The following is a 23,143-nucleotide window of genomic DNA, read 5'->3' as shown; positions in this document are numbered from 1 at the left end:
TGGACGCAGGGCCACGATCGCTTGTTGGATCGTGTCTCGTATATATTCATGACCGCTGGGGGATTGGCAGAAGTTTATGCTTCAGAAGCTTTTGTTTTGCTCGCGCTGCTATTCTTTCAAAGGCAAAACACCAAGAAATGGAAAATTGAACCGAGGTAGGAGATAGCCTCCACACATGTCAGTTCGTGTCGTCCGGGACGCGATCTTTCATGGAAGGAATGATATAGTCTGTGCCTTTGCTCCAGGCATATGGAGGTGAGGGGCTGGTGCGGGCCGAAATTTGTTTTTGTGATTCTCAATGTTACACTTGATTGCATTCAGATGAAATTCTTTGTAACGACCACAGGAGCTGCCTTGAGCCTTGAATCTTGCCGACTCCAGGATGTCCACCCTTCTGTAGGTTTGGTGAGCTCGTGGCTCTCTTCGCTCTGGGCGATCTTTGGTGTATATGGTCCAGTTCTATCAGATCGTCCACCGCCAGATCGGTTGTGAGATGAGTTCTTGTCTGGGAGAAGGTTTTTGAACAGAGGCTTCAAGGTTGGTATGCAGGCACAGATAATACCGGTTCCCACCTCCACAACCGACCATTTAATGGTGGATACTGATCCCATTGTGACATCGAGATCATCAACTGCCGGGATCACACTAATCCTAAGAGCTGATGCGACTGTAGCGAAGAGCCCAACTCCGAATAGAACTGACACAATAGACTTCTGCCTGGCCGGGAGCTTCAATTTCCAGAAGACTGGAAGGGGTAGTGTGCATAGCAAGAAATCTGTGAAGATTGAGAAAGCCGTTGTAAAGTAGAAGAACTTGACGATGGGTAAACAATTCCTGGACAGGGTAAAGTCCCATGCTGCTCGTACAGGGTTGCACTGGAATATGGTGACGAGGATACTGCAGATCCACACCGCAACGATGGCAGCACTAAGAGCGTACATGGTGCGACGGAAAAGCACTGTCGGGAAGACTCGCAGATATGATACTACAATGGATATTTTGACCAGCATGAGTGCTGTGGCGTACATGATCTGACAGGTCCATAGTGTCTGCGATGGTTAGTCTGGTGGTAGTTGGGGTTGATGGACAATCTATGCAGACATACTTGGATCACTCTCTTGGTTCTCTCAAGCAAATGGGCGTCCTGCGGTAGATCATAAATATGTTTTCCGAGACCGTATCTGATCCCTAGATTGAATTAGGATACCTGTCATACATTGCCACACCGGTTGGACTTACCAACAATAGTCATGGTAGAAAAAGCCGTGGAAAATAACCCAGCGGCCACCATAAGGTAGTCATCAGCAGCAACATGCTTGACGACAAATCCTCGGACTACTAACCGCAGTCCAATAATCAAGGTCGTCACGGCGATGAACGAGATGTTCACTTTGTATATTTCTCCTACCGCATTGTCATGGGGTAGGAGATCTGTTTGGACCTGGCTCATCCCGTCCGGAAGCGGCTGCTAGATTGGCACCGCTGCCCAATAGTAAAACGCAGCTAGTTATCACTTGTTCTATCGAAAATCCAGCGGCTAAGCAACAAATGTGCTGAGAATGTTGGAAATAGACGACGATTTTCACACGATAAATGGAAGAGACAAACTTGTTAAGGCTGCAGCTAGGAAGGTGAGCAGAGCGTCAGTATATGAAGAGGGGAATACTCTGCGTTGAGCGTATGAATGGCGCTCTAGACCCTAGGAACGGCATTGAATAACGTGTTTTGGGGGGGTTGCGGCAGAGACAACCCTTCCTCTCTTGGGAACGAAGCCAATGCAGAACCTGGTAAAGACTCATCTTCCGTCCAGGTACGTGCCGTCGGTGCGAGCGCGAGATGGAGGGTGTTGACCAAATTCGCGTGAAGAAGTCGTTGTATGGTGTGAAGGCGGGTTGGAAATTGACCATAGACACGCGAGAAGTCATGTAGAAGACCTTAGCGCGTGCTGGATAGATCCGAAAACAGGCCCTTGGCAGGGGTTATTTTCAGAAAGTCGCCTTTGCGAGCACTGATTGGTGGGCCTCGGACAATTGGTCTTGCCAATGCGGCCGAAAAGCCACAGGAAAAGCCAGTCCAAGGAACGCTGATCCTTGAGCCGGGCCACGAGTAACAAGTCGGTTTCTGCGTGGGATGATGGCTTTTCAAGAGGCTGCCTTCGTGTTCCTCCGATGGCTTGCTAGTTGCCACCTTCCCCTCATGTTCATGCATTGACTCCGGTGAAAAGGGGGCCAATTAGTATCTTGGGGGAACATCCAGGAGGCTGATCTGTAGGCAATACTGTTTGATAAAAGTGATAGCAGTCCATATCATCCTCAAACAGAGCGGGAGGAATACACCCTCCTTTGAAACTTCTCGTGGGGGATCATGTTGCGCAACGCATTTGACTTCGACTCCAAGCTCTTGCATGATGTTGAGAACGAAGAAGTCCAGCCGCGGGGATGCATGGTTGACGTTAATCCATGTCAGCGGCTTTTGCTCAAGATTGGCAGTGTGGTGATGATCCTGTATGATGGCTTTGGGGCGCTGCAGTGATTTAATTTCTCACCTTTATGGAGATCACCAATGTTCACGCTGGCTTCCTAGAGAGGATGACCTACAGGACGAGTACCAATGATAACTTCCATAGCTCCCTGTATGACACGGTTAACTACACTACACTTCCTGTGTGTACGATAGGTGGACAGGCGATTTCGTTATCACTGTAATAATGGTCAACTCAAGGTCCGTGCCCAGCTAAGCCCATTGGCTGTGGCACGTGACTAGAATGCACCGTCCTCGGATAACCTTCCTGAAGTCGCCATTTGGTGCCCCTTCCCCGTATTTTGTGATCTGGGTTATTCTGCACGACGAGCCTCACCAAGTCCGGTCAACGCGGCCTTGCACTCATTCTGTATTCTCCAATGATCTAATCTCTTTCTAATTTTGATGCTTTTGTGACTGCATTAGGAGATTTCGCAGGTACGGCCACTGTCTATCCACAATGGATGCTTCTCAAACCCAATTTCTGCCAACTGGCGAAGCCTCCCTTCATCGAAGTGCTCCTCCACTCGCCCCTACCCAAGAACTGGCTTATCGAAAGAAGTGCATTGCCCTAAAAAGACGCCTCGCAGAAATCGAAGCCAACAATGACGCTACTCGGAGGAAAATCATACAAGAGACTGAACATGTCGAGAAAATGCGCCTGTTGCGCGCCATTCTCCTCAATCAACTCAAAGACATCATGACTACGCCGGCCAAAAAACTTACGCCTGAACAGCGCGAGCAACTCGGTGCGCTAGCAAATGGGAGGGTTAATCTTGCGGAATTGGCTGGTGCCGGCATCACACAAGACCTACTACGCACCCGACCGGATAGGGATGGGCTTTTAGATGACAGTTCGGAGGAGAGCGATGAAGACGAACCAGAGGTTGGTAGGCCTATCACCGGTAGTAACAGAAGCTTACTCGGTACAGCCTCAAGAAAGACCTGAAAGACGTAAGAGAGCCAACAATAGCTATCGAGGCGAACCAATCCTGAATACCAACACCCCTGGCGACTCATCCGCCCCCCCATATCAACAGTCCTCCTTACCGAACTTGGCTCCTGCAAATTCTTTCTCGTCTACAGCACCCCTAGAACCAACGCCGCAAAATTCTTTCCGCCTCTCTACTACGACCCCGTTCGTCGGTACAACTGAGTCGATGCACGCCCCATCTTCACCTATTCTTGGCAACCAACACTCGGCCATGCAGTCTCCTAGTCAGTCTATGACCCATCCAGAAATCAATGGCCTCAGTCGAGGGCCAGCTCCCCAAGCACGACCGGAACGACCAGAGGCTCCATTTGTGCAGTTCACACAACATATGCGCCCACAACTTGAAGCTGACGACTATCCGGCTCATCAGATCGCTGCCAGGATTCAATTTGAGTGGGACGGGCTCAGCAGTGAGAATAGAAAGCTTTGGGATGACAGATATCAAGACCAAATGGTGGAATACACCGCGGCTATGGACCGGTACAAGAAAGCCTCTCGACGCGAAGCATCAAGCAGTGCGTTTGCGAACTCATAGCATGAGCGTCTTCTTCCTAGACCAGGTCATCGTCTTGGTGTTGATACCGTTCAGGGAATGGCAGCAATGGCCTACTATGTACCAAATAGGACCTTGTGACTCGTCACCGGGGTTTGATTCGCCGCCCTTAACGTTTGTTAGAACAGTCGAGGGCCAGTCCCAATATCGTTCTTACAATTTTGTTCCGGTTCAATGGTCAGCCTCCTCCTTGATGCTGCGATGCCTCAGCAATGGGTACCACTTGGTCTCTGCACCATCAGCGATAATTCGAGTATGCAGCCTGAAACTGATCTGAAAGTGCTTTGATGCCTGACATCCAGCTTATGCTCGGCCTATACTTACGTTGGGTATCATATCGCCCCATATTTTCGGGTGCAATCGCGTCTCCAACACAGATAGAACGGTGATAACGACAGATGCGAGAGACCTTCTCGTGATGCACGCATGCATAGAACGGGACCTACAGGGTGCAGCCTTCTAGGTAGAATGACCTTCAGAGTTCTGCCTTGTGCGGATCTTAACGAAAATCTCATGATTTGAAATGCGTTGCTCCCGAGAATTTGTCATGTTAGTCGTACCAGTGATCTGTATCTTCCCTTGGGTGATTTTGCATCCCAGGCCTTTGTACCGAGTGTGTCCATGATACTAAACTAGCCACTAGCCACGAGAAATGGTCCCATACTACGACTACGAGTAGACAGACAAACAGACCTACTACCAAACATGGACAGGGGCCCGAAAAACCAAATCCTCGGTTCCCTCCGGCAGTTTGATACGCTCGCTACGCCTCCTCACATTCATTATTCTTCGCCTCTTCCATTTCGCTTCGAATCTACTCGTACTCATCAAGGATCCTGCCGGTTTCGAAAGAGGAATGCTGACAGGATCTTTGTTTCATGTTGATTACCTAGGCATCTGTCGAATTTCGGGTTCTGGATTCTATGGGGGTAATACATGGTACATGGGGCTTGCGCCATGCCGCGTGAAACATTGTCCCGTCCCTGCCTACAAATACCGGCATTGTCCCTGCTCGAGTTTCGTGATTGCGTGTCGGTGTGGTGCCATTCGTCTATGTATGGTGGAGACTGTTCGTGCGTGCGTGCTTGCTGGGAGCATGCTGTTACTAGTAGAAATTTGCGACCTCGCTTGATGGTTTGGTGAGCTGGGTAGGGTACGGGGTATGGTATTGGGATTGCGCGGGCTGAGCTGGGCTGGGCTAAATTCTTGTCACTTGGCAGCCTTGTGCTCCATGGAATACGGAGCGAGTGAAGCGTCCATGTCGGCTCAGGGCTCAATGAATGAGACGGGCGTCTTTGCGAACTTGGGTTTCGTTCTTGGTGCATTTCGAGCTCGCTAGCTGGTGGTCGTCACAATCTCATCACGTCGAACATGATTTCCTCACTCCCGTGCATTGAGCAGTCTCGCCCGCTCAGTCCTCATCCCAGTTGGGGTTTGGTCCAGGAGGCTTCGGGCCCCCGGCTTGTCTGGCGACGATGATCTGATCTACACTCAACACGGTCCTGGCTGCCTCAGTGGCGAGCCGAATAGCCCAGCTCTTCACGCTCATCAAATCCAGGATTTGCTCTTCTACCGCGTCGAGAACCCCTGTTGCCGCACCAGATGTCTCTAGATCCACGCCAGTGGTCCAGTACGGCTCCTCGGAGGCAGAGGTGCTGGTAGACGAGGAGGAATCTTCTTCTTCTTCGTCATCTTCTTCGGATTCAGACTCGTCGCCGGCTTTCTGCCTGCGTTTGACCTCACTTGTGCTCGAGCTCAGCCGACGCTGATGTGCCGTGTAGAGTCGTGCTAGGACTTCTGTAGCATCGAGCCCAGCGCTCTCGGCGAGGGTGCGAGGGATTACTTCAAACGCTTCAGCATACTTTCTAATAGCGTATTGGGGGAGGCCGGGTGTCTTGTCGGCGAAGTGTGTGATACGCTCGACCAGCTGCATCTCCGTGGCGCCCGCACCGGGCACGAGGCGAGGGTCCTTCGTAATGGCTTTGATGGCGTTGACACCGTCATCAATGGCACGTTCCACGTCGTCGAGATGATTTTGTGTCGCGCCTCTTAGAACGATAGTCGCTGTGCGAGTTGTTGCGGTGTCATCTTCTTGACGGAAGACGGTCACTCGGTCACCGCCAATTTCTGTAGTTTCGACCACGTCAATGCTGCCCATCTCATCAGGCATAGGTGCACCAAGTCGGGCAAGAGGTGTGGCGTTGCAGACGCGGCAGAGACGGCGGAGTTCGAATTTTGACAAGATTTTGATAACGAGGATGCCGTAGCGGTTCAGGTAATGAAGGGCCAGCTCGCCAACAGTGGATCCTGCAACAATCACCCTCAAACCACTGTCGTATAGTTCTTTGATAGCGTTCTCAAGTTGCTGCTCTTCACCTTTGGAGAAGTCCATCATTTCTTTGGCGTTCTTCAGAAGAACCGTTCCTTTGGTTTCAGTCTGGGAGGTATCGAGTGGACAAGAGAACACCCCGACTTTGGCTTTCTTTGCTCGCTTGACAGTGCCATCGGGCTCGCGCCCAAGAACCATTCCTTTAACGACTCGGGACGCGGACAGATCGCCACCCATAATCTTTACAACTCTGACATTGTCCACATTGAAGTTGAGGGGATTCTTGGGTAAGACTGCCAACACCGCCTCCGCAATCAGCTGTGACAAAACGTCCTCGGAGCCCGATTGTTTGGAAGCAACTACGGTGCGCAATGCTTTGCTCAAATCTTCGGCTGATCGCAGATTGGAAAGGCGGTCGACCTCGAGGTCTTCAATTGTCAGCGATAGCCCTTACACACCCAACTGCAAGCAACGTACCTTCCAAGGCGTTGAGAGTAAATGCCTGTGCTTTTTCGTAACCCGAGACGATGTCGCTGGTCTTCAAACCCATACGTATTAATTCTTCTGCTTTCTTGAGTAGTTCACCGGCGAGGATGATGACGAAATTTGTACCGTCCCCCATTTCTGCCTCCTGCTGTTGACTAGCCATGACCAACAATTTTGCAGCGGGGTGTACGACTTCTAGTTCTCGCAGGATAGTCGCAGCGTCTGAGGTTAGGATCATCTTTGAGAGGTGATTGATGACGATTTTGTTCCTTCCATAAGGCCCTAATGAGGTTTGAACTGTCTGCGCTATTGTTCTGCAGGCATCAATCTATGTAGAGTGTGAGCATGAAATCTCAAACATTCGGGTATCCGAGACTGTACATTGCGAATAACTGCGCCATCTTCCGCATCATAACTGTTATAACCGGCCTTAAACAGCCCGGCTTGCGAGGCTTGGGGGATGGATAACGACATCTTGGGAACGAGGAATTAGGTGAAATTGCAAGACAAGAAAGTTGATTTGGCAACCTGGACCTGCTGTCAAATGCGGGACAAATTTGGCCGCCTGCAAATTATCGACGAGGCTGAGATAATGCCAAGTTATTTCCCCACTTGGACAGAAATAATGCTGCTCTAATTATTATGTTGAGCTTGAGGCCTGGCTTAAAACGGCGTTGGAACTTGGATTTCTCCATGCCGACAAGGCTCATACCTGTAGAAGGATACTCGGGGGCAAGAACACCTAGCTGACACTCACGCACGTCAACGGACATCGTGTCTGGCAATTGTCAAAATGACCACTACTTATCCGAGCGTTGTTGAGAATGCGATCGTTGGCTCTGGTTAGAAGGGATCGCTTCGCGCTGCGCAACCATGTCCGGTCCCGAAGAGAGTGACCACTCAGACCTGGAACTATTTACGGCGGATGAGGCAGGTGATATATCTTCTAGGTCAGTACACCTCATTCTCTCTGTACTTATGTGGCTAAACGACGATCAGTACATCTCAGAGACCGACCCTCAAGACGATAACATCCTCTCAAACTCGACAACAGGCACTTGGTTCCTCCTCGCAACATGCGCCCCCGAATCTATCGACGCACCTGCCACCTCTGAATTCCTATGACGGGCCGGGTAAATTTGCGGCCACTCCTTTCACCACCGAAGAGCATGCCGAGAAAGAAGGTGGCCCGCCGGACTGGTACATCGAAGGACCTGGTCGTCGCGTGGGTTATGACGATCTTACGGCAATCGACTGGATCTATGAATACACTAAGGAGAGACATCGGTTGAGAAAATTGTTTTCCAGTAGCCATGGGTTGGTTGGGAACCTCAGACAAATCTTTGATGCCAGTCATGTCTGGCTAGTCCTTGTTGCGACGGGGATCTCTGTTGGATGTCTCGCAGCAGCTATCAATATTGCCTCCGACTGGCTTGGAGATATCAAGACTGGCTATTGCAAGAAAGGCGTCGACGGAGGGCGATTCTACTTGAACAAACAGTTTTGCTGCTGGGGCCATGACGAATACGCCCACTGTCAAGACTGGACGCCATGGCCAGTGGCGATGGGTGTCGGGCCTGTTGGCGGCCGATATGTGATCAGCTATATATTCTTCATCTTGTTTTCTGTGCGTACATCTACCTCTAAATGTCAACACTACTGATCGCCAAATATAGGTCCTCTTTGCTGTTTCTGCTGCAGTGCTGGTCAAGCATTACTCTTTATATGCTAGACATAGTGGTATTCCGGAGATCAAAGTTGTACTCGGTGGCTTTGTCATGAAGCGGTTCCTCGGTGGCTGGGCATTGGTCATAAAGTCGGTCGGGTTGGTGAGTGGTCACATTGTATTTTCAAGGGTGTAGCTGACCTTTTTTCAGTGTCTTGCTGTAGCTTCTGGTATGTGGTTAGGTAAAGAGGGCCCGTTCGTCCATCTTGCCTGCTGCTGCGCCAATATCGTTATGAAACCTTTCGAATCATTGAGCCAAAATGAAGCACGAAAGCGCGAAGTCTTGTCAGCAGCTGCAGCATCTGGGATTTCCGTGGCTTTTGGCTCTCCTATCGGCGGCGTTCTCTTTTCACTGGAGCAATTGTCATATTATTTTCCAGACAAAACGATGTGGCAATCATTTGTTTGTGCAATGGTTGCCGCCGTCACTCTTCAGGCTATAAATCCATTCCACACTGGCAAAATTGTGCTGTACCAAGTCACCTATTCGGAGGCATGGCACAGTTTTGAAATTGTACCCTTCGTATTGCTGGGCGTCATCGGTGGCATTTATGGAGGCCTGTTCATAAAGTTGAACATGCTTTTCGCTCGTTTGCGAAAATCCCAGCATTATCCTTTACGCAACCGACCACTTCTAGAAGTCCTCATTGTTGCTGCTATTTCAGCAATTGTCAACTTCCCAAACCTCTTCATGCGAGCTCAGTTGTCAGAGCTCGTATACTATTTGTTCGCCGAATGCGCAAGTATAGGCAACAACGATATCTTCGGCCTCTGCAAAGTCACCACGGCTGGGTCTCTCGCAATGGCATGGCTTCTGATCGCAGCTGCCATCCTAGGATTTCTCCTCTCCAGCATCACATTTGGTCTTCAAATTCCAGCTGGTATTATCCTACCGACTTTGGCCATCGGCGCATTGTATGGTCGAACAATTGGTGCATTGGTAGAGCTTGTGCACAGGAACTTTTCCACTTCGGTGCTATTTGCTGCTTGTGAACCGGATGTCCCTTGTGTTATCCCGGGCACCTACGCCATCGTTGGGGCTGCTTCAGCTTTGGCTGGGGTTACAAGAATGACTGCTTCGATCGTTGTGATCATGTTTGAATTGACAGGTGCTCTCACTTATGTGCTACCTATCATGATTTCCGTCATGTTGGCTAAATGGATTGGCGATGCTTTTAGTACACGTGGCATCTACGAGACCTGGATCAACTTCAAAGAATATCCATATCTCGAGAACAAAGACGATACACAGATACCTCACGTTGGTGTCTCAAGTCTCATGACGAGGGTGGAGGAGATGCACTGCTTAGATGCCAACAAGAGGCATACTGTGGCGAGTTTACAGAGAGTTCTTCGATCAACGACCTTTCGCGGCTTCCCGGTGGTTGCGTCCAAAGGGGCTCATGATGATACCCTTGTCGGAAGGACTGCGAGACGGCACCCTCTCAGAGAGAACACTTTCTTGGGGTACATATCGCGAGCCGAACTCACATTTGCATTGGATCGGATGACGAAATCAAGCACAAATTTAGACCGCCCGCAGTCAGAAACCATCACCCCGGACACGCCGTGTTACTTCGTCTATCATTCTGAAGTAAATACTGTGCGAGGTATAGATCTACGGCCATGGATGGACCAGACACCGATCACGCTTAATGCCAACAGCTCGCTCCAACTTACAGTGAGCATGTTTCAGAATCTCGGACTGCGATATCTTCTCTTCGTCGACCGCGGGGCGTTTCGAGGGATCTTGACCAAAAAAGATGTATGGTGGATCTTGTCGGCATCACAAGAGAGGCAGAAGTCTGGAGAGTTTGTTGCTGGTGCAGGACATCTCCGCGAGACGACAGATACGGAAGAAGAGGGAGAGGAAGAGGCCAGGGGCCTTCTTCAAGAAAACTCAGGAGAGACAAGTCGACACGCGAGGCCAGGTTGATGTGAGCCTCTTTGACATTATTGGAGTTGACAAGGCGCTTCTGCACGAAATGGATCCATGTATTCCGTACTATGCTCTGTTCACCGCTGCGAACATGATCTGCGGGCAACCCTCTGCTAGTCCGGGAGAGGCAGCTCGCCTGACTGTGTCAGCATTCGTGCGGTGGATTGTGTAAACAAACGCGGTATTTAAAACGAAACGAGTACGAGTTCAGAAGGTCCAGGTCACACTACCTCCCCTACTGTAGCATGGGAGGATCTCGATTGAATAGTTCATCTTGCTACGGAGTACAATCTCCGCAAGCCCTTCGAAGCGACCATTCCAGGATGTTTCCATTGACCAATTCAGGTTGATGACCAGATTCGATAGACGAAGCAACATTGAGTCAGGGGCAGGCAAGCGGACCCAGAGACCCGCGGATCACAGCTGTAAGCAGTAATCTGTAGCTGGCTAGAAGGTACAGCTAATGCAGCGTAGTCCGTCTGGTAGTGTAAAGAGTCAAGTCCCATCTGTGCCAGGAAGCCTTGACGAAGGCCACGAGGCGAAGACGCAATTCCTCCCCAACCCCCGAGAGAAGAACCAAGAGATGGATGGGTCTTTGCCAGTCAGATTCGGGAGTAGTCTGATTCAGCAGGAGAGAGACGAGAGACAAGCAGGGACAGGTACAGTGTCCAGGTACTTCGTAGTCCGTCGTAGTCAAGAAATTTGGCGAAATTCATGCGGATCGCCCACTTGCCAAGTTTTCTCGCGAGTGTCTTTGCAGGGCATCAATGGAGAGGGCCCCGTTTCTAGGTCAGGTCTCCTCTCTCCTGGTGATCACTTTGGGCAGTCGGGCATTGATGAGATCGCCCAAGCCACCTGGAAAGGTGCAAGCCGCAAACACAGATGAGCGAGGGCGGTAACGGAGGCTACTCGTTACGTTCCCCCACTAAAAGGACAGGAAGCTGATGATCTGCAGTTTTCTCTCGCTTCGTTTTAACGGATCGAGACTTGAGAGAAGCCTCACCTCTGGCCAACAGAAGCCTTTTGCCGCCGTTTGAAAGTACAAGACCGTGCACTTGAATGTTGCACCCATCCATCTCTGTCGATCTGATAGCCGAGTTGACGATCAGCATCGCCAGGCAGCCAGTGTCTCCGTTTACCGAGGCCAAAGCAAAGAACGGAAACACTCCGTATGAAGCGCTTCGTACAGGCTCCTCGGAGCAGTCTCAGAAGGCGCCTTTCAAGCCAGATCCATCACCGGATAATGCCGTGGTCTATCGCCCTGCCCACTACATACTGTACGAGCACTACTGTACTTTGCCGGTGGCAGATATGGAGTATGGAGTCTTTGTTTCTGGCCCCGTTACTCCGTAGCCTGGCGGGGCCACTGAATGGGACGAACTCAAGGCCAGGCACTACGACTATTTAGGTGGCCCATCTATTAGTTCTGGTCCGACTCTGCGCTCTGGTGAGCTGGCTCGTGTTTTCCCCCATCTGCAAAGACTGTTCAAGTTTCGAGCCACCTTGAATCAGGGAAGACGCTTATCTTAGGCTCATGGGAATCCCTCGTGATACGCCATCGCTCCTTCGAACAGCTCTTCTAACAAAGAGTCATGTCTCCAGAGAGGCGGCTGGATAGGCAGCCGAGTTTCTCTAGGTCTTCAGGAACAGATGTAAAGCCCAAGACTCAAGCCGTGGGTTGCTCGAAAGGGCGGTGATGATCCTCCTCCCCGGCTGCACATGCACCCCTGATAGAAGCCACGAGAAGTAAGGCCGCTAATTCGAGACACATCCATCGCTTCCCGCGGCTTCCAACGGGGCGAGTGCACGGCACGGGGATGTACGTCTTTTGCTTGGTCCATAGGTCGTCTCAATCTTTGCGCCTCGCAGACGTTCCTTTAGGGAGAGGTGTGGAGACCGAGGGACACGAGAGCGGGTTGGGTTGGCATTCGGCCTTCTCTCGTGCCCACGGCCCAATGCCTCAAACCTCGAGACCCTCGGGAGGGAACCATCCAACGGCTACGCCTCCGATTGCTTACCCGTAAGGCTGGTCGCGATGCCTCGCACACTCGTGGCCGTCGGACAATTTGTTCCCCCAAGAACGGTGCTCAGGGAGTCGTAGACTCGTACTGCCAGAGGGCCATTGTTGGCCCTGGGCTCCGTTGGGCTCCGGTTTTCATTTACCACTACTTAGCAACTAACGGGCTTGGTTCTCACTACTCGTGCCCGGCTCGTGGAAGCAAGGCAATATCCGACGCCAAAGGAAATAGTAGGCTACACTGAACTACTCGTATGCACAGCGCGCTTCATGCTGGATGGTGGCCTCGTCACGACGACCTTTCAAGTACGATCAGCTGGTCTTCCGAAATGAATAACCGTTTCCTGATGACAGGTGCGTTAGCAGGAAAACAAGGCGTCTGTGGAAGCTTCGAGACGGGCTCATGGTGTGATCAACTATCATTGAGAGGCGTACAAGTACGGGTCAGGTCGATGTGATCCAATACGAGGCCCTCTCGACGGGGCGGATCGCTCTCAATGCCACGCGACAATGGCACCCACCATGTTCTCGCGTACTCCAAGTGCTGTGCTCCGTACGTCAGGCAGTGGATCCCCAAGTTGCGTTCCAGTTCTGCATGATGATGAGAAAGCGACTGCTCACTACTGATCCCTTCTCCCGCGGATCAGGAGTGAGTCCGGAGACGAACGTGGCTGAAATGTAGCGATGCAATGACGATGCTTCACATGCTCCGTGTCGTATTGCGCACGCGCACCCTCCTTCGGTCGGAATGCCCAAGTTGTTTTTGGGGAGGTCAGAGCGCACCGCTGCCCGTATGGCTGGGACCAGTAATCTTTGAGAACAGGCACCTCGGTCGAGGCGGGTCTTGAAGCCACGCTTAGGCTTGATGGATGCTTGTTCCGCTCGACTGGTCTCGGCATGGTGCCCCCCCAAAGAATTCCCACATGGACTACATACGAGGTTAAGACTGTCGATCGATGCAGGTTGACACAGAATTGGCTGGCACAGTTGGTACCTCGTGAGGTCGTCCTCCGTACTCCGTAGTCGATGGGGAATTATGTTATCTTACAGTAGTTAACAGTTGGTCAGTCTTCAGACTGTACCACGATCATGCGATCCCACCTGGAAAACTCCACCGTTAGGAAGATCTCTTTGTGGCCCATCATAATCCGTACGGTATAGATGTCTAGGTATCAGTAAATTCCAAGTTGGGCGTTACGGGAGTCCCTTGTCCCCTTGAGCAAAACTCACCGACGCACCAATTTGTCCTCGATTATCGACAGGAGGAAGCAACCCTCCTGTTTGGGGAGGCCGACTAGCGCAGCCGAGGACGAGAATTGATTACCTGCTAGCCTTCTAAGCTACTGTATGTATGCACGGCCTCAATCCTCAGATGCCACTCCCCCTTTATCAACGTGCAAGTCGTTTCAGGCGCCCTAATCACCGTGCGAATTGCCGATAGACCCGCACAAGGCTGGCCTCTAGAAATGTAACTAGTGACTTGGTCCAAGTCCGCACCGATAGCTCACAGCTCACAGCTCACAGCTCACAGCTGACAGACGATTTGATAGCTAGTACATGGTTGGTTGGTGTCGGTGCTCCATCATGAAAAAGCATTCATGAGTGGTGGTGCCACATGGCCCATGGCATGGACAGTCAGTTTACAAACTCGTGTCCTGTGTAGTGGGTAATGCGAGTACTGTGCGGATAAATATAACAGAGCACAGTCTCTTTACAATGTAGCTTGTACGGCGTACTCGGTACAAAGCTCTCCTTCTCTGATGGCTGTCCTGGCCCCCTCTCTTCCCACGTTCACCAGGCAAAAACTCGCATGGCGGTGTCCCTGGCGGAAGGAGCAGGACGACATTAAACTAGGTGGTACATACATACTCTGTACTCTGTACAAAGGACCTTCTACGTGCTCGGATCTGCAAGCCACAATCACCTTTGCCGCAGGGCGGTTCCTGCAAGAGTTTCAAAACCCCGACCTGCCAAATCTGGAATGGAATCGGTATTTTGGTCGTGGTGCTCGTAGTGCTCGTAGTGCTCGCAGTGCTCGCTTCGTGTGCCGAGTACGGGAGTTGTATGTATGGAACACTCAGTACGTACGCTCGTAGAATGGACGATGAGGTAATTGCATTAGAGGTATCTGTTAGCCACCGGAAGTACGGAGTCAGTACCTTGGTACAGTGCTATGCCAGGGGCCCAACAGGATATTGTTAACGAGGTGCGATTGATTCGCGGCGATTGTTCGACGGGAAGGTATCCATATGGGGCCGTCACTGGCCCTTTGATTTCATCCGTAAACCATGTTTCGTCTGCTCTAGATCTTCGACTCCTGTGGCGACAGATATGAATACTTCGAGTTACGGATAGAGTTTGTATGATTGAAGTAAGGTATTCCACGTGAAACTCGGTTATATACTCTTCCCTGGCGATTGCAACGGACCGGATTAACTAGGACTCTCAAGTGGTGTTCTCTAAAATTACCTGCAAGGTAGCCCTTGGTTGCTGACACGGGGTCTGAATACCGAGCAGTTGATCTAGGTCCTGGACCCGTGAGATGGCTGGAAAACGGGTGCTTCCCCGGCCTCCCACGGGAACGGTAGAAAGAAGCTAGTATTTGGAGTCCATTAGTACCGAGTAGTCCAGGTATATAGCGAGGAGGGAGAACGCAAAAGCCATGCCCCTGACACTGACACAGCTAACAGCGGGGGCAACGATATTTTAACCGAAATGTGCGTATGCCCATGCCTCTACGCCAATTGCCGGCTACGCGGTTGAGGGACTGGTGGCGGCTCTGCGTTTGGACATGAGCCGACAGCTTGTTTCTTGATGAACAAAGCCATTCCGACCAGGCGGGAAGGGCACCTGTGATAATGTCATCAGCTGCGCCACCGAAAGGGGACCGAAGCATGGAGTGCAACGGCTGGTGATGTTGTGGGATGGCCACCGGCAACGAGACGTAAGAAATTGACCTCTCCGGGTTACGACAAGATAGCCAGTCAGCTTGATCATATCCACCAAGCCATCGCCGGTGAGTATACCTCTGTATATCTCTACCTTGTAAACAGGACCTCAGCGCATCGTAGTTCCTAATCAGCCTGCCACTTCAGGCCTGTGTCCTTCTAGGATTGATTTGTCCACCAGAAGGGCTAAGATTACGAGCCAGTGCTGATCACTTCTCATATGTTCGGTACTTGAACCAGCAGGATCCTTGTGCGAAAAATTCCCGAGGCCACTCACTGGGCCACTGGCAAGAGCTAACGTGCATCGAGAGTTCCAATGTGCATCCACAATCCAAGTTTTTGTGCATACGAGCACAGACTTGGGTCCCATGGGACTGTGACTGTGACTGTACTCCGTCATGTTCGAGAATTCTGTCCTGAGGGACTTAAACTTCTCAGGGACTGAGGGCCTTCCGGGAATCACGTGTCATGGACTCGTAGCGCCCCTGGGGTGCTACCGTCTGGGAAAAAGGAACAAGGGCATTCCTTGTATCTGACCCATGAACATTCGACCACGGGCTCCACTAAGAATGCCAGAGGGGGCACGATTATTTTCCGATGTTTGGCAACAACTTGGGGGTTGGGCGTCTGGCTTTGGTTGGTTCCTTGAACCTCGAGTATCTTGCACGCGTTTCAAATCTGGTCGGGGGGGTTTGTCGATGGCTAGGGAGCTGGCGACATCAATCAATGGTCATGTCAGCTGTGGCTGCTCGAGCCGTTGGTGCCTGCATCTGCATCTACATCTGCATGGTGGTTGGTGGTAATGCTTCGAGACTGGAGACATGACATGACATGACATGACAGATGACAGATGACAGATGTCAGTTCGGATACAGACAGCGGAAGGAGGTGACCAGCCGGGGCTTTAATAATAATGAATGAACAGTGAAAACCCTCCCTCTCGACCTTCGTGTGCGCGGATGGTCTGAGGCAGAAGCGACTGATGGGTGCTGTCAAGACGGAACGACCCCTTGCAGTGACTCTCTTAGGTAACCTGTAGGGGCACGGAGGAGCAAAGTGCATCGAGTCTCCCGCCGCTTCGCTTCGCCAACAGAACCAGACCAGACCATTTCAACTGCGGCACCAGGTTTTACCAAGGTCTATTTTTCAACGGCACTTGTATGCGGTATGCATGTACATATGCAGGAAGTGGGCTTGACGGCTAATCTGCTATTTCATTGAGCGACATACCTGCCTGAATCGTCCACCACTAGGGGAGGACAATTACCTTTCTTGCCAGAAGACCAGACAGGCACTTTGAACTGCGAGACAGGTGTTCCATGCCGTGTGCAATACAAAGAGCGTGATCATGTTCTTCAGATGAATGGCACTTGCTTGAAGCTCATCTCATATCTGGTCTAAGTGTAACGAACCCCACATAGCTTTAACTCTGTATGGAGTCCTGCTGAGGGTTTTGCTTCCTTGTATACGAGAGCTCGTGTGTATGAGGTACTCCATACGCTGGAGCTGCAGTAGGCTAAGTTCTTAGAGCATGTCCTTAGACCCGGGAGTTTGTCAGGCGAGATGTGGTTGAAGACAGCCCGGGTCTCTCTTGAGAACACATTTCACACTAGGACGAAGCGTACGAAGTAAATGTTTCCAACTCGCCAGTCTGGGCAATATACGGAGACTGGTAGTCGCTATGCTCCATGCTGCTTGTGCGCCAACAGTACTCCGTAGGTACGAGTAGATGCCTGTCTGGGATGGCACCTAGGTCGGGGACGAGGAAGTGTGCCTTTGGAACCGTTGCTCCCCTACCAATGAACCAAGCATGAATGCTATCCCTAACACATTGCAGGGTTCCCGTATCCGAACGGGTGCCTCTTAGCCTCCAGGTACACCCAGGACCTGGCACCTTGCTCCGCCAATTCCAGATGAATCAAGCTAAGTTGTTCGATGATCATCGGTTCCTAAACATAGGTGGTATGGTATGCGAATCAGTTTCCGTCACACGTCACCCATGCTTCCATCAAGGTACTCCGTGAACGGTACCCAAATGTGATCAATGCTTTTCCAATTGTGCCGAAAGATGGCAGTAGTCACTACTTGGTCCGAGGTTGAGTTTAGATACACAATCAGCACAATCGACCCAATCGACACAATCGAGATGACAGGTTCTAGCGTGACGTTGAGGGCCTGAATGCAGACAATTGACAAGTTGACACTCGACGCCGCACTCGTCCCACATGGCCGCCAGGCTGGTTATGATGCCAGAACTTGGCACGGTCATCCCTCACAGCGAGGTGATGGCGCTTTACTTAACGAGCTGCTTCCGTGCATTGACATGCTTATAGCAGCTATACCGCGAGTGGTGATGGTGGCTGCTGATCATCCCTTTGACTGCCTACAACCACCTTTCCACCTCAGTCTGCAAAGGTGGCCGTGCTCTGAATGGGCAGCAGCCGGAGAACGAGGCTAGGCCTAGGCAGCCCTAGCTTCCCGTTGTTTGGGTATGGTGTCCCTGCAATTCGGCACTTAGGTGACTCTTCGCTGCCTCTAAAGCCACTTAGGTGCCTAAGCGGAGCCTAACACGCCCGGCTTCCCGCCTTTCCCCCAGCTGGCTTGGTCTGGTGGCGCCAGGCGACGAGTGCAACACCATCACTCCACCCTGGTCTCCATCTGCGCCCATCTGCCTGCGAAATTCTATCCAGGTCCATCCTGATCTCTATCCCCACCGGCATCTGTGATTCCTCCTGTCCGCTGCACTTGCGAGTCGCCGGGATCGAAAGCCTCAGACCCATCGGGTCTTGCGCCATGGCACGCACCCGCAGCGCTGGTCGTAAGCGACCTTGCGATGCGTGCCCTCGACCCTGAACAAGTGCCAAAGCGAGACCTCGCACACTCGTGGGAGACGGAAATGGAAAGGTTAAAGAAGATGGATCCCCATGCCCTCCCATCCCAGCATCCCCACTGACACGCTCCTAGTCCCCAGGTCCTTGAAGCAGAAGCTAACTAGCTCACGCCAATACTCCTGCTACTGCACGCACAAATTTGCCTGTCTTTCTCTGCCCAGCTAAACCTCGAACCGGCCAGAAAGTCTGATACTGAACGGCCACCCACAAGCCCACCGTCCGACCAAAGCACCTGTCCGGGTCAGGGAAAGCAAAACAGCTGTAACCTCTCCCATCTGCTCGTTGATCTTACATGCCCCGTCTCTTCCGTGAACCCACTGCAACAAAGAGCACTGGACCCTCTCCACGTGGTTTTCACGACTCCTTGATCCATTCTCAGTGCAGGATCTTCCCTAACCCTTTGGTCTGATGAAATTGCTTGGACGCTATTCGAACTAAGAGCACTGCTCCCCAGGCACCTCTTTCCATGCCCAAACACAACCGATCCTTTTCTCACGACGAGGTGACGAGAGAGACTACGGAAAACCTTTACGAGTTGGGCCTACTCAATCGTCCTCGCTCTCGTCAAAGGGCTGCTGCGAATCAAGAACCCAGCAGACCCGCGCAGTGTAAGACCTTCTTCACCACAAAGAATTGAGGTTTCGCGCATTCTCAAAGGGCAAGAGGAGGTGTTTTGTTCAAGAAAGAGTTGCACCCAAGACAAAACTGACACATGTTGTTGCCTTATGCAGACCAGCCTTCGCGGGCAAGACACGACGCCTATAATCATCGCAGCGGGCCTTCGTCCAGCAGCGGCGGCACCTCTCAGAATTTCAAGCAATCCAGCATCTCGTCTGGAACGCTGGGGAGACCGCATACTCCCAACGATCACCGCCCCCGAACGAGAGATCAACGAGTCCCCGCATCGCCCACCGCCAGTGTCCCGGGCGCTGGACACCCTATGGCTGGCATGCTCGACTCCGACCGCGCTCGTTCACGCCGAGATAGGACCTTTGTTGGCGGCGAGTGCGCCGCATGTGAAGAGCTCCTGGAGCATACCTTGAGAGGCGAAAGAGTCCTCCAGTTTTCTTGCGGTCATGTCGCTCACGAAGCATGCTTTTACGAATATATCCGTGACTCGGATTCTCAATACTGCCCGACCTGCGATGCCCCCCTCAGCTTGGATTCTTTCCGTGGAGGAAGCATTTTGGACCTCAGTACGTCTACTCTTCTCTCCCTTCTCCCTATGCCAAACTAATCGTCACAGGTAAATTGAGTAACATGGTGAGGGCTGTTGCACAGAAAGATGTCAATTCCCCGAGGAGCTCAGCAAACACCCCCATGCCATGGGATCGACAAACTATGCAGGACGATGCTGGCAGTGCTCGTGGGGAGATGGTCAACCGACATAGCCGTGAAAACTCCAACCGAGATAGTCGAGACAGCCAACGAATGAGGATAGAGCGCCTCGGAATCGGTCATGCTGCACAGCCATCACTACAGCCTTCTCAACACGGATCTATCCTACAAGCCTCTCAACAGGGTTCTATTCATGGTCCACAGCACTCCCATGCTCGTACAGACAGTGGGGGCAATGCTTCGAGTGAATTCGCCAACGATCATACCCAGTCCCGGAAACATGACTATGATCTCCATGCAATGGAGACAAGTGTTCGTGGAGCGCCTATCAAAGACAACAAACAATCCATCCCCTCTCCTATTGTCACTGTGCGGAGCGAGTATCCAACATTGACGAGATCTCGACAACAACAAACTCTTACGTGTCTGGTAACAATTGAAGTTCCTGAAGGCAAATGGCAAGCACAGTTTGATGACGCCCAGAGCACACCCCCGGTCCCTGCGCTTCCGGATTCAGCCATCAGCATGCCGACCAAATCGACCCGATCCGAACAACCACCGTTCACGCCTTATGAATCACCCGAAGTTCTGGAGGAAATTACCGAAGAGCTACGCATCCGTGTGGACAATTGGCATGGACTGGAGTTCCAGAGATTTGGGAACCTTCGATTACACGGTACTATCAGAGTGGGCAAGGATCGGCACTCATGGCAGGAGCTTGAATGTTATCTGTTTGGGGAGATGCTGATCTGTGTGAAGGAGAAGAAGAATGCACAACCACCCTTGATCAGCCACTCAGGCCGTAAGCTAACTCGGTGTACCTTGAAGGGTTCCATCCTCATCAAGAAACATCTCAAACAAGTTCACGCGTCACCTGATGAGTCAATTTTGACATTGAACCTTTCGGTGGCCGAATTACCAACCTTCCACCTCTTGTTTGCAGAGAGGACTCACCTCGAACGGTGGCAAAGATCGCTGCGAGACTTGCATTCCGTCGATGATTCCCCTCGCTACAACATGGACTATGAGCAAGACACCTCTGGCACCGATGAAGAAGAATATGGTCGACAAAATCGTGTTGTTCGAAGGGTCCCCTCTGTTGCTTCTTCGTATGGTGGACCAAAGTCTGCCACTACTGCCGCAACTGAGTATTCGACGCACAAGCTGGCCAATGATCGAAGGATTCCCCCCTCGTTGCACGTCCCAGTTGACGTTGTTATTGTTATACCCGTGTCTTCCTCTATGCAAGGCCTCAAAATCACCTTGTTAAAAGATACATTACGCTTCCTAGTCAACAACTTGGGAGATCGTGACAGGATGGGACTCGTCACATTTGGCTCAAGTGGAGGCGGTGTACCTGTCGTCGGAATGACCACAAAGACCTGGCCCGGCTGGAACAAGGTGCTCAACTCCATCCGACCTGTTGGACAAAAAAGCCTTAGAGCAGACGTCGTCGATGGGGCGAACATGGCGATGGATCTTTTGATGCAGCGAAAGGCTGAAAACCCAATCTCCACGATTCTCCTGATTAGCGACTCTTCAACTTCTGAAAGCGATAGCGTGGACTTTGTGGTTCAAAGAGCTGAAGCTGCCAAGTAAGTCACGGTGAGCGTGCATGCGGCGATTATTAGCTAACGAGTGTGTCACAGAGTTGGCATCTATTCATTTGGCCTCGGCCTCACGCACAAGCCTGACAGTATGATTGAATTATCCAGCCGCACCAAGGCCTCCTATCTCTACGTCAAGGACTGGATGATGCTCCGCGAGTGTGCCGCCGGTGTATTGGGAGCTCTTCAGACAATATCACACCAAAATGTGAAGCTTAAATTGAAGCTCCCTGAAGGCTCCCCTGCCAAATTCGTCAAGATAAATGGTGCTCTGCAAACTACCAAGAGGGCCACAGGAAGAGATGCTGAAGCCACCTTGGGAGATTTGCATTTTGGCGACAAACGAGATATCCTCGTGCAGCTTGTGATCGACCCAGACACCGGAACCCAGGAACCAGCTCCGCAAGACCCCTGGGAGTCGATCGTATCAGGGCTTGAGGCGCTTGGAGGTTCGCTGGACAATGAGGACCAGCGTGTGCAGAGTGTAGAGGAATTACCTCTCCTTCAGGCCGACTTAGCTTTTGGGGATCTTCTCCGTGACGGCTCCATCATGCAGCTCCCGCGTCCTTCCTTGCTTGCCATCACAATGCTCCCCGCGAATCCTCGTTCCCGGCAGAACGGACGGCCTCCAACGCCACCCATTCCTCCGCATCCACATATTGTCCAACGACGGATGGAACTATTAACTTCGGATATGTTGAGCAGAGCATTGACCTTGGTTGCACGAGGCCAACATGAACGTGCACATCATCTGCTGAATGAGACGAGGACAATCCTTAAAGGCTTGGGGAAGGGGGGACTTCCTCCTCTCCCTGCCGGTGCCACCAGCAAGAGGCACACCCCCCCAGCTAAGTCCACAAGCCCAAGAGCTGAGACACCAGACCATGCACGTGACCAAAGCCCTCATTCAGATGCGAGCACCCCAATTCCACGAACAACCGGAGTCGACCATAATACGATGCACGCCCTCGATGCCGATATCGAGTCGAGTCTGGAATGGATTAATCATCCAGCGGTCTTCTCCCGCGACTCTCGCAAAGCCGTTCTACAGGCAATCGGCGTCATATCATCTCAGCGAGCCTACACTTTCCGATCGGCCTCCGAGTCCATCTGGGCAGAGCGTGTTGCCGGTATAAAGCGACTTACGGAGCACTCCAGGGAATGGAGAGAAGTTGGCGATGACTCTCTGACTGAAGAGTAATGAAGTGCTATGATACAACTGATATTTTTTCCATGTACAAAGTTATAAGCTATCTCCTGCCCACCCTTTCGGTTTGTGTGCTGCTTCGATTCTGCTTCAGCGAGCAGACGATGTATCTTGTCAAAAATGGAATGTCACTCTAAGAGGTTTCTGTCACAACGATGACTAGTCAGTGATAGTCGACTGGGGCGGCCTACAGCAGGTTTTTATGTGTGTTGGGATACCCTCCTTGTTCCAGAAAGCGAAGCGGATGCAGCGACTGTCAGCCCGCTGGGCTGTTGTTTTTTATGTAGACATTCACAATAGATTACGTGTCCTCCTGTATATCCCATGAAACGCGGCATCCGTGACTTGCAATATGCATCATTCTTTGTTCCCGTGACTTTTACCAGGAACAACGGGTTTTGTACAATCGTGATGTACATGGTTTTCTCAGAGATTGCATGAAGATGCGGACCACTTCAGATATAGTGCAACCTGCCACAGTCACCACGTGGGCCATGGTTTCATTACAGAGATCGTAAAAGCCAGATCCACCTCAGAAGTGTGACTTGTCTCTCGTGGCCGATGGATCACCGCCTACATCAGCCCCTT

General features: G+C 51.6%; 5 protein-coding genes across 5 annotated transcripts; 3 read left to right on the top strand and 2 right to left on the bottom strand.

Annotated features, from left to right (window-relative positions):
* Nucleotides 1-317: 317 nt before the first annotated feature.
* On the bottom strand, nucleotides 318-1,450 carry A1O9_04300 (uncharacterized protein; the record flags this gene model as incomplete). The annotated part of the gene is made up of 3 exons (XM_013406592.1): nucleotides 318-1,049; nucleotides 1,106-1,188; nucleotides 1,240-1,450. The coding sequence occupies 3 exons, from the start codon at nucleotides 1,448-1,450 to the stop codon at nucleotides 318-320; spliced, it is 1,026 nt and encodes a 341-aa protein (XP_013262046.1).
* Nucleotides 1,451-2,980: 1,530 nt separating this feature from the next.
* Nucleotides 2,981-4,031, top strand: A1O9_04299 (uncharacterized protein; the record flags this gene model as incomplete). Its single annotated transcript, XM_013406591.1, has 2 exons — nucleotides 2,981-3,406; nucleotides 3,453-4,031. Coding segments are annotated over 2 exons (1,005 nt in total), but the record flags the coding sequence as incomplete, so codon positions are not given.
* A 1,447-nt stretch (nucleotides 4,032-5,478) lies between these two features.
* A1O9_04298 (T-complex protein 1, theta subunit) lies at nucleotides 5,479-7,356 on the bottom strand (the record flags this gene model as incomplete). Its single annotated transcript, XM_013406590.1, has 3 exons — nucleotides 5,479-6,824; nucleotides 6,874-7,210; nucleotides 7,264-7,356. The coding sequence occupies 3 exons, from the start codon at nucleotides 7,354-7,356 to the stop codon at nucleotides 5,479-5,481; spliced, it is 1,776 nt and encodes a 591-aa protein (XP_013262044.1).
* A 399-nt stretch (nucleotides 7,357-7,755) lies between these two features.
* Nucleotides 7,756-10,544, top strand: A1O9_04297 (chloride channel 3; the record flags this gene model as incomplete). The annotated part of the gene is made up of 4 exons (XM_013406589.1): nucleotides 7,756-7,832; nucleotides 7,882-8,509; nucleotides 8,559-8,711; nucleotides 8,760-10,544. The coding sequence occupies 4 exons, from the start codon at nucleotides 7,756-7,758 to the stop codon at nucleotides 10,542-10,544; spliced, it is 2,643 nt and encodes an 880-aa protein (XP_013262043.1).
* Nucleotides 10,545-19,343: 8,799 nt separating this feature from the next.
* On the top strand, nucleotides 19,344-22,549 carry A1O9_04296 (uncharacterized protein; the record flags this gene model as incomplete). Its single annotated transcript, XM_013406588.1, has 4 exons — nucleotides 19,344-19,599; nucleotides 19,650-19,859; nucleotides 19,914-21,336; nucleotides 21,391-22,549. The coding sequence occupies 4 exons, from the start codon at nucleotides 19,344-19,346 to the stop codon at nucleotides 22,547-22,549; spliced, it is 3,048 nt and encodes a 1,015-aa protein (XP_013262042.1).
* Between the last annotated feature and the right edge of the window lie 594 nt (nucleotides 22,550-23,143).

This window comes from Exophiala aquamarina, assembly GCF_000709125.1.
Source record: "Exophiala aquamarina CBS 119918 chromosome Unknown aczIA-supercont1.3, whole genome shotgun sequence".
NCBI lineage: Eukaryota > Fungi > Ascomycota > Eurotiomycetes > Chaetothyriales > Herpotrichiellaceae > Exophiala > Exophiala aquamarina.
Note: the sequence above shows the minus strand (reverse complement) of the source record. Positions and strands in the feature narration are given on the sequence as shown.